We start from the raw sequence: 11,372 nt of genomic DNA, 5'->3' as shown, positions 1-11,372 counted from the left end.
TGGGTTGCATTAATCCGTAAATACAAAGTGAAATAATTAGTAGTTCCAACGATTCTATGGGCAGCTGAGTTTGAGTGTAATTGTACATTTGCGGACGTCCTTATGTGGTGGTGAGTGAAAATGTGACAAGAGTCACATTGCTTTGCAAGGTGGTTGGTTGGTTGGTTTTGGTTGGTTGGTTGGTTGTGGTGAATGTAAATTGCAGGATTTGCAATCTGTGAGTAGCAGAAGTATCCACTCCATGCATGTTCTTGTTTTCTAACCTTACCCCAACCCGAAAACACTTACCTTAACCACTTGCTACAGTAGCATACCTAAACTTAACCTTACCCTGCCTACCACTTACCCTAACCACTTATTAGCATGCCTAAACCTAACCCATTCTAGATGTTCATTACTGATATTTGTTTATGCTAAGTAAGAGTGTGCAACAGTGCCTCGCTATGGAGAAAGCCACACACCGTACAATGAACACAAAGTGAGTTTCCCATGGCAGTACTGAAATATATACAAATCCGTATTAGATAGTTTTGTCCTGTACCATGGATCGAAATAACCAAAGTGCTGTCGCTCCCATGTTCTTTGTTTTTTACTGTTTCATTCTTGTTCTCTATCTACAACCACTGTGATGATTATTATTTGACCCTGCTGGTCATCTATGAACGTTTGAACATCTTGGCCATGTACTGTTATAACCTCCACCTGGCACAGCCAGAAGAGGACTGGCCAACCCTCAGAGCCTGGTTCCTCTCTAGGTTTCTTCCTAGGTTCCTGTCTTTCTGGGGAATAGTTCCTAACCACCGTGCTTCTACATCTGCATTGCTTGCTGTTTGGGGTTTAATGCTGAGTTTCTGTACAGTACTTTGTGACATCGGCTGATGTAAAAAGGGCTTTATAAATACATTTGATTGATTGATTGATAGAGTAGACAATCCCTGATTGGATTATGTTAACCAAACAAAATATTTAAATATTTAAAGAGTATTAGCTAGCTTTCGACACATAAAATGAGAAGTGACTTTTTCAAATCTCTCTCACATATACTAAACTATCAAACATGGATGTGGTATTAGCTGTGAAAAGGGGCAGGATGTACTTTTGGGAGAATAGTTATGTTTTTTTCTCTTTACTTCTGATTGTAAGCGACAAACAAAATCTTGTCAGTCTCTGATCTTTGAAGATTTTTCTTTCGTTTACTCTGTAATGATGAGGGGAAATGGAAGTCAAAGGGTAACGAGATCCCACACAATGCCTTTGAAGCAAGGTTGCTCAGTGATCTAGCACTAAGATAAAACCACATACTGTACCTGTACAAGTTGTAATGTACAAGCCAAAGTCATCACAAAACAATACGCCAGAAAACATGGACTTAAGCTTTCCATATCATACACCAATTTAATAAATAAGATAAAGTAGGCTTATATTGACTACACATTATAGTATTTTTAAATAGTTTATACAATAGTATTATTAAAAGTCCCAACATGTGTTTTTTTCTCCATTGAAAACTCTGTATTACAGATGGCAAGACAGGTTTAAGTTATACGGACAACATGTCCCTTGTATACATATTGGCAACTCGCAACAAGAGAATTGGCCATTACAATCAAACAACAAAATGCTTTCTCTTCAAAAAATATTCAACTTTAAAGAGAAAATTACACTGTGTGCATTTTTTATATTCTGAGCAATATCTAATAGAGCAATAGCTAATATTTTTTTAACAATTCAAAACTACTCCATGATAGGATACTATGTACAATATACAGCAGTAACCTCAGGCTTTAATGTGTAGTGAAGCTATATTATAGACGCTCATTTCAATAGCTACTTCAGACAGCCTAAATAGAGCGTTAAGAAGGACCAACAATATGCACATGCACAAAATATCTGCACATATAAGAAGGCAAATTACCAAACATTCACAGTTTTGATTTATAAGAAGAGGGTCAGTGAAATATCAAAGTCCACATTCTTTCCATTCCTGAGAGTCAGACTCAGCAATCTTCCTGTGATAATGACAGAGAGAACGAGAGAGAAAGCAAGATAGAGGGAGAGAGAGGGAGCAAGAGAGAAAGGGAAAGGAAGAGAGATGCTCACTACACATATGATCGTATGTCCAGTATGGCACATCGTCTGGTGTGGCGTCATTCTGATGATGGAACAGCGCTGATGTGGACCTATGTGGACCTTGAGTGCATATCCAGTTTTCTTCATATTGTCTTCATACAATCTCTGAATCGAAACATGGAATCTCATAGCATTATATGTCTCAGAAGGCCCCTTGAAAACAACCAATCATCATGGCCGTAGTTGAGCTGGCACCCGGTGTCCTCCAATCAGACGTTGGTGCAGTTGGTGGAGGGTGGTGTGTTGTCCACCTTGCTGCGGAACTCCTTGAGTTCGTTGAGAGGGGAGTTGGTAATCTGACACCTGAACACCTGCTTGTAGGCCTTTCTGAAGTTCTCCGAGAGGAAGGCATAGATGACAGGGTTGACGGAGGAGTTGCTATAGGCCAGGCAGTGGGCCGCCACCCGGAACAAGAAGGACCACTGGGTCAAGGGGAAGTTGCCAAACTCCACCCACAGGTGGACCACATGGTGAGGGAGCCATGACAGGCAGAACACCACCACCACTACAAGAACCGTCTGGGCAGTCTAGTGGGGAGAGAGAGGGGAGTGGGGGGGGGGGGGCACAGGGTAAGAGGTCTCCAAATATGAAGGGTGGCATTTGTCCACTACAGTTTTATCTTTCATAAAAATAAATCTAAATGCATCTTTTAATGTCAGTACATTGTCTGTTTGTTATAACGGTGTGCGTCCACTAAGCATGTGACATGTATAACCTTGTCTCTTTATGAGATTATCATTCAGTAGAATCTGGGATGTTCTCATGTCTTTTGCCAAAACTAGCAGAGTTAATGGTGGCACCTGTCAGCTGAAATGCCAATTTCATGCTTGCTGGCCTGCTCTGCCTTTCCCCTGCATTCCTGGCTTGCAGATTGATTTACCGTTGTGTTAAATAATTAGCACACAACATGGGAGATACAGTGCCTTGCGAAAGTATTCGGCCCCCTTGAACTTTGCGACCTTTTGCCACATTTCAGGCTTCAAACATAAAGATATAAAACTGTATTTTTTTGTGTAGAATAAACAACAAGTGGGACACAATCATGAAGTGGAACGACATTTATTGGATATTTCAAACTTTTTTAACAAATCAAAAACTGAAATATTGGGCGTGCAAAATTATTCAGCCCCTTTACTTTCAGTGCAGCAAACTCTCTCCAGAAGTTCAGTGAGGATCTCTGAATGATCCAATGTTGACCTAAATGACTAATGATGATAAATACAATCCACCTGTGTGTAATCAAGTCTCCGTATAAATGCACCTGCACTGTGATAGTCTCAGAGGTCCGTTAAAAGCGCAGAGAGCATCATGAAGAACAAGGAACACACCAGGCAGGTCCGAGATACTGTTGTGAAGAAGTTTAAAGCCGGATTTGGATACAAAAAGATTTCCCAAGGAGCACTGTGCAAGCGATAATATTGAAATGGAAGGAGTATCAGACCACTGCAAATCTACCAAGACCTGGCCGTCCCTCTAAACTTTCAGCTCATACAAGGAGAAGACTGATCAGAGATGCAGCCAAGAGGCCCATGATCACTCTGGATGAACTGCAGAGATCTACAGCTGAGGTGGGAGACTCTGTCCATAGGACAACAATCAGTCAGTCGTATATTGCACAAATCTGGCCTTTATGGAAGAGTGGCAAGAAGAAAGCCATTTCTTAAAGATATCCATAAAAAGTGTTGTTTAAAGTTTGCCACAAGCCACCTGGGAGACACACCAAACATGTGGAAGAAGGTGCTCTGGTCAGATGAAACCAAAATTGAACTTTTTGGCAACAATGCAAAACGTTATGTTTGGCGTAAAAGCAACACAGCTGAACACACCATCCCCACTGTCAAACATGGTGGTGGCAGCATCATGGTTTGGGCCTGCTTTTCTTCAGCAGGGACAGGGAAGATGGTTAAAATTGATTGGAAGATGGATGGAGCCAAATACAGGACCATTCTGGAAGAAAACCTGATGGAGTCTACAAAAGACCTGAGACTGGGACGGAGATTTGTCTTCCAACAAGACAATGATCCAAAACATAAAGCAACATATACAATGGAATGGTTCAAAAATAAACATATCTAGGTGTTAGAATGGCCAAGTCAAAGTCCAGACCTGAATCCAATCGAGAATCTGTGGAAAGAACTGAAAACTGCTGTTCACAAATGCTCTCCATCCAACCTCACTGAGCTCGAGCTGTTTTGCAAGGAGGAATGGGAAAAAATGTCAGTCTCTCGATGTGCAAAACTGATAGAGACATACCCCAAGCGACTTACAGCTGTAATCGCAGCAAAAGGTGGCGCTACAAAGTATTAACTTAAGGGGGCTGAATAATTTTGCACGCCCAATTTTTCAGTTTTTGATTTGTTAAAAAAGTTTGAAATATCCAATAAATGTCGTTCCACTTCATGATTGTGTCCCACTTGTTGTTGATTCTACACAAAAAAATACAGTTTTATATCTTTATGTTTGAAGCCTGAAATGTGGCAAAAGGTCGCAAAGTTCAAGGGGGCCGAATACTTTCGCAAGGCACTGTATATTAAAGAGCGGGAACATACTAAAAAGGCATTAGGGCTGGGCTGGAGATGTTTACAAATGTGTCTGCTTGCTTTCCGCTGCTTATTTGGGTAAAAGGGAGGCTCGAGTGTCTGCCTGCCACAGCAGTCCCCGAGCCCCACTAACAGGGTGGAGCTTTACAGGAAACTGGGAAATGACGTTGAGAAAAAAGGAGGGAGGGATGGCAGGGAAAAAGATATATGTCAAAGACCGATAGGAACGCAGACCATTAAAAACAGACCCGTGGTATAAAGACAGAACGACATACAGACACAGAGGGGTAGATGTAACTAAGTAATGAATTGATGAACTGAGGTTTTCAGTAAGCTTGGTGGCATCATGAAAATGTACATAAGTCCAGCTCAAACGCCTACCATTTAGCACTACAACCAGCCCAAAATCAATATCAACCACATTGTTGCAAAAGGCACAGCCACATAAAAAATCTCCCTTTCACCTGTTTCCAGGTCTCCTTTGAAGACTAACAGAACTGACTGTATACTGAACTCCCAATCATTCAGAGCTGTCAAATTGGTATGTGCCGTGTTCAATTACTCATTGAACAGTCAAATCCCAAATTTAAAACGGAAATAACCTTGCACTGTTATATGTGTCTAGTTGTTTGAGTCTATGTGGTGTTTCTCTTGAAGACCGAGCACAGCTAATTTGACAGTGACAACTTGTGAATCTGTAAATAGTTCTTGGGCTCATATATGGAAATATAAATATATAAATTACTCTCTTAAGCTACTGTATATGGTATATAAGAGGAATCTGAATTTGTATGTATAGTACAGCACACACACATGCCCACACACACACACACAAACACGCCCACACACACGAACACGCCCACACACACACAAACACGCCCACACACACACACAAACACGCCCACACACACACGCAAACACGCCCACACACACACACAAACACGCCCCCCCCACACACACACACACACACACACAGTCAAAGGGGCTAAAAATCCTCCAAAAGACCAAATCAATGAAGTGAAACAGTGGAGGTAGAACATTGTGACTTCCCCTCTGCCATCCTCACATTAAAGGGCTTTAGCTCCATATTTAGAGGTTTTTGGAAGAACCAGTCCAGCATTGGCATCCATAACAATTCCTGTGTGCTGTTTAAATGCCTAAATGAATGGTAAAACTGTTAAATCTGCTAATTAACTGTACCTCACACCTCCTACGTAGGGAATTCATTAAAACATAGTGGCATGCCAATCAAAATCAAACCCGTTTCCTACTCCAGGGAACACATTTTTTTTGCAGAACAGCCTTAAGATGTTTTTTTAAGACTGCAATCGCTAACAACCGTCTGTTGACATTTAATTTCTTTGAGTATGTTTATTATGAAGTGTCAGAAAGTACTGGAATTCATATGACACATCACATTTATAACCAAGGGCATGATACAAAAATCCAGGTTCATCTGGCCTCGTGTCACAATTCCCTTTATAATAATCCAAACACATTGTCAAGATTATTTTTCAGGAGTGGATTTTCTTTTTACTCAATACGCTTGTTACAGGGGATTACAGGAGCTTTTGAGAGATCCCTATGAGGACAAGATGTTGAAAATACGTATTTTTGTCATGCTCACTTGGATGCCACACACGGCAGTCTATAAAGACCCTGTCCTCCTTCTGTGTGTACCTAGGGCTGATAAGTGGAGACGTTTTATAACAATGGCGATAGTAGCATTGTTTCCCCAGCTGCTCCTCCCAGCTGCGTCGTTTCACAGCATTGGAGGAGTTGCTGAACTGATGGCTGGAGATAGAGGCCAGCCTCCTCCTACTCCTCACACATGCACACGCACACACACACACACACACACACACACACACATGCATACATACACTGAGTGTACAAAACATTATGAACACCTGCTCTTTCCATGACATAGACTGACCAGGTGAAACCAGTTGAAAGCTATGATCCCTTGTTAAATCCACTTCAAATCAGTGTAGATGAAGGGGAGGAGACAGGTTGAAGAAGGATGTTTAAGCCTTGAGACAATTGAGACATGGATTGTGTGTGTGTGCTATTCAGACCGTGAATAGGCAAGACAAATGTTTTTAAGTGCCTTTAAACAGGGTATGGTAGTAGGTGCCAGGCCCACCGGTTTGTGTCAAGAACTGCACCGCTGCTGGGTTTTTCACACTCAACAGTTTCCCGTGTGCATCAAGAATGGTCCACCACCCAAAGGACATCCAGCCAACTTGACACGACCGTAGGAAGCATTGGAGTCTACATGGGCCAGCATCCCCGTGGAACGCTTTTGACACCTTGTATAGTCCACGCCCCGACGAATTGAGGACGTTCTGAGGGCAAAGGTAGGAGGTGGAACTCAATATTAGGAAGGTGTTCTTAATAAATTGCATTATATAGCGAATGTGCCACCTCTGGTATTGGCACATGCGCCTTAGCCAACAGCTTGCAGATACAATGCGGGTATAGCCTATATGATGAGATTATTATGGAAAAAATAGCGAGATTGTTTTTATTTGTCAAATAGCAGCCAAGCATCGGTCATCATGTCACCAGAAAAAGACCCTCGATATTTATTGGAAAGGAGCATCAAGTTCATCACCTTTCACTTTTACCACCCGGTGAAGTTCATCATAATTTATTTCATTTGTAGCCTAATAAGTCGTAGTGAGAGGACCACACAACATGTAATGGAGTCACGCGATTACGTGATATGATGGTTATTATTAAAAGCGTATCTCGCATAATTGATTTTACTGACACAAAAAGATCCCACCTTGTCTGAAGTATTTAGTTGTGTTGACATTTGGAAAGTTTACCGACAAATTAGCCGTTTCCATCAGGCCTGTTGTGTCATTTATCCGACATGTACTTTACTCGCATGAAAAGGTTGGATGGAACCTGATTATAGTGAAGCTATTCCTGTAGACAAATATCTCAGTAATCAGAGTTTATACTTATTGAATGACATTGAAACTGTCTAGATGTGACAAAATGAGAATACATTTTTGTAAACACTTGGTTCAGACCATCATTAGTATGTTATTGTTTAGTTATGTGTAAGCCATATGGACCCATGTCTGGGCATATTGTAATGGCCGACACCAATGAGCCAATGTATTAAAAAATCTGAGGACACTACTGAACCGTTTATTTGGAGCATATTGGCTAGAACAAATATAGATCTCTGAGGCCCATATCTTGGTGTGTGATACAGTTCTGACAGACGGTCAGCGCCAGGCGAGCAGCAGCAGCGGGTTGGTTTAGACAGGCAAATGGCCATTAAGAAGAGTAATGGCTGAAAGTCCAGTTTGATTGCACTTTCCCACCCTGCTGCTTCACTCAAGTGTGGTAATTGACAGACGCTTCAGGGACATTGTAAATGGAATGTACCGCCGATACCAAGTGCCGTATATTCAACTTACAATACTGACTAAGTTGATCGGTTATTTTTCTTCGCTAGACTTCTATGTTTGCCTACAAAACTGGCAATGGGATGTTGGTTCTTCCATGGTATATGTTGCCGCTCTATGCAGGTGAATCATGCACCCCAAAAAATCTGAGCTGGCACAAAGTACGTGATAATGGCATAGGGGTGGTCTGGAGGGGCCGGAGGTTGGAGATGTTTGCCCTTTTCAAACACCTGAAACAGCTTTTTCCTACCATCTAGAGCCATAATCATTATGATTCATTCTATGTCAATAATGTGTATATTTGGCTGCATATCTAAGCATACCTCTTGAGCTGTCTGTGGTTCTTCTTTTAAAGAAACTAATGTATGCTTCTCTGCATCTCTGCTAAAATCTGGGTAAAAGATTGAAAGGTGTGTGAGTTTTGTTCAGTACATGTAGTTATTGCTTGTTTTTCTAAAGTCTACCAATCTTGCCAGAAAACATGTCAGCTAAGATAGACAAGATAGCTACTCTAACTTGATTGATAGCATGAAATGGCTTCTTGGTAGCTAGTTATGAGTTTGGGAGATAAGGAACTTATCTGTGCCGGCTAAAGCCAACTTCATAACATTTCTAGGTGGCTAGTGGTATTACAGAGAAACAACAACCATTTATATTTCATGTTTTAAAACCGGACAAAACGGATATTGGGCATGACACCTCTGGCTCTATGCTTCTATACACAATGTCTCTGAAAATGGCACATTACTAAACACGGGCTTTCTCAAATGACATTGAGATTGTGTAACGACTTGAACCAAATTGATAATCAACATCATTATAAACATCATCATAAAGTACATTGAAAAGTAAGAGGGATTGGACATTGCACATTGAACATTGCATGATATGATTATATCTTTGAAAACATCTTATCCAAACAGTGTTTTTAGACTCCTGGAGTTCCAGACAAGATGTATAGAAAAAGTATTAAAGTAAAACATTTAAAAAAAACAACAAAACAGGGTCTCCGTCCCTTGTTTGCCATAGAGCTGAGCTGTGATGAGGCGTAACTCCCCTCGAAATCATAGAACGCTCTTTAAATGCAAGGACTGACAGGCCAAGACAGTTAAACTCCTAGATATAGTTTAAACCATATTTTCAAGCGATACAATGTTTCTTTACGTTCTTTGTGTTTGTAAACACGTAATAAAACCTTATATTTTGGGTTATGATAAAGCCATAGTGGGTCATAGTGCTAAGCTCGTGAGACATGTATAAATTATATTCTTCAAGAATCATTAAGTAAATATTAAGAATTGAAATTACCATGCACAGCTTCCTCAATCCCAGACTGTAGTTTTAAATCCTAGACTGCGCCTGGACAACTGGTGTGGGAGACTGTAATACTCCAACATACTGCATGTGTGGGGCTGTACGTTATACAACGAATGATCACCATCAACAGTAATTATGTAAACGTGATGAATGGTTTTTACATACCTTTTTTTTCGACGCCTCTGACTTTTTGGACATGTTTCTGAGTTTTTTGTGCAGGTGATTTAAAACCTGAAAATGAATAAAGAATTGTGTGATGACATACCAAACGACTATTTAAAGCCTATACTCTAAAAAAAATATTTAATAACATTATACTGAAATAATTTCTTTTCAAAAGCTATCTAATTTATGTCTTAGTTATCCCCATTTTAGATTATCCAAACTCAGAAATGGACATATGTAAAGGCATTCATAACTCATTGCGAATACAATTATCTATCAATAATAAATAAATCAGGATTGCTTGCTTACCTTTGCGTAGCAGAACGAAATCAGCAACAGGGGCAATACATAACCAAAAACAAACGTGCAAACAACATAGACTTTCTTTTGGTTTTGATCCGGCCACACTTCCCAGCAATAGGTGTGATTCTCGTCTCTCTGGTATATGTTGTGTATGACCGCGACTGGCGCTGCCATGGCCAAAGAGAGTATCCAAATGACCACCACTCCGATCAAAGCGTGCTTTGACACACGGATGGAGGACGATTTTCTGGAGTGAACAATGGCAATGTAGCGGTCCACCGACATTGCGGACAAGGTGAAAATACTGACCAGCATAGAAACGGTGAAGAAATAATGAATAAACTTGCAGATGAAGGCACCTAGAACCCATGTCGGCATCATGTAAATAGTTGACTGAAAGGGGATGCAGAAAAGCAGGTAGGACAGGTCGGCGATGCTAAGGTTGAGGATGAATATGTTGGTGGTGCTCCGTGGTTTTCCGGGTTTTCTATGGGCTAGCACCGTGATAACCATGGAGTTTCCCAACACTCCAAGTGTAAAGATGAGTCCGAAAACCAAAAGCGTAATGAAGTTGTCCATGCCAATCCCGAACAAAAGTTTCGGATTTTCCTCCTCGACATCCGTTCTGTTGACATACCATGGTGCAAATTCGGTTAGGTTGTCCAAACCTGACGAGTTCATCACTTTTTCTAGTGCTGAAATATTTTCAAATGTAAGTGAAGGGGGCACAAATGCCTTCTTATGTCTTCCAGGGGCGTTTGACACTAGCTGGCAGGCGTTTTTGCCTATTCAGATAATTAAAGTATAATTTGTTTCAAAGTCTCTTGAGTCTCTTGAATGCAGCCATCACACAATATTGTATCTCAATTCGTTGCAATGTTCCTCATTGTTTTTCGATACAATGTAAGTGAAGATACTTTTTATGAGACATTTTGTCAATATGTTTGAAGTTAGCTGCCCAGAGTGTACTGTTCTATATATTCTTGGTGCGTAATGCAGTTGTTGTCTCCACCTGATGCGTCCTCAGTCGCTGGATGGCTTCGCTCAAATCCCTCCTCGCCCTATTTCCCCCTACATATTATAGAAGGGGCTGGGCTGCGCGTCTCACGTCAGCTTTCAGTACCACCGCCCAAGATGTACTAAAAAGCACTCCAAAATTAAATTAGGCCTGTCCACGTTCTCGTGGCCATAATTATGCACAATGCGATGTATAAGACATCGAATGACATCATTCTCTTCTAGGCTAACATGTGGGGTGATTGCAATTGTTAACAGCAGTCTAATATACACTGAGTGTACAAAATATTCGGAACACCGTCCTAAAATTGAGTTGCCCCCCCTTTTGGCCTAAGAACATCCTAAATTTGTCGGGGCATGGACTCTTCAAGGTGTCAAAAACATTTCACAGGGATGCTGGCCGATGTTGACTCCAAAGATTCCTACAGTTGGCTGCATGTCCCTCGGGTGGTGAACCATACTTGATACACAT

The 11,372-nt window shown here is 41.0% G+C and overlaps 1 protein-coding gene across 1 annotated transcript; it reads right to left on the bottom strand.

Moving 5' to 3' along the window:
- Window positions 1-828: 828 nt before the first annotated feature.
- galr1a (galanin receptor 1a) lies at window positions 829-10,914 on the bottom strand. The gene is made up of 3 exons (XM_021562443.2): window positions 9,890-10,914; window positions 9,581-9,646; window positions 829-2,657 (listed from the first exon to the last, which is right to left on the bottom strand). Exons 1-3 carry the CDS (start codon window positions 10,562-10,564, stop codon window positions 2,340-2,342), a joined length of 1,059 nt encoding a protein of 352 aa, XP_021418118.2. The 5' UTR covers window positions 10,565-10,914; the 3' UTR covers window positions 829-2,339.
- Window positions 10,915-11,372: the final 458 nt, after the last annotated feature.

This window comes from Oncorhynchus mykiss, chromosome 2, assembly GCF_013265735.2.
Source record: "Oncorhynchus mykiss isolate Arlee chromosome 2, USDA_OmykA_1.1, whole genome shotgun sequence".
NCBI classification, from domain to species: domain Eukaryota; kingdom Metazoa; phylum Chordata; class Actinopteri; order Salmoniformes; family Salmonidae; genus Oncorhynchus; species Oncorhynchus mykiss.
Note: the sequence above shows the minus strand (reverse complement) of the source record. Positions and strands in the feature narration are given on the sequence as shown.

What these genes read in the sequence shown, in the direction of transcription:
- galr1a (XM_021562443.2), bottom strand. Translation starts at nt 10,564, where the DNA reads ATGAACTCGTCAGGTTTGGACAACCTAACCGAATTTGCACCATGGTAT. An exon ending in TTTCGTTCTGCTACGCAAAG is followed by an intron (nt 9,647 to 9,889) that starts GTAAGCAAGCAA and finishes ATTCATTTTCAG; the next exon opens with GTTTTAAATCACCTGCACAA. An exon ending in CAGAGGCGTCGAAAAAAAAG is followed by an intron (nt 2,658 to 9,580) that starts GTATGTAAAAAC and finishes TCTCCCCACTAG; the next exon opens with ACTGCCCAGACGGTTCTTGT.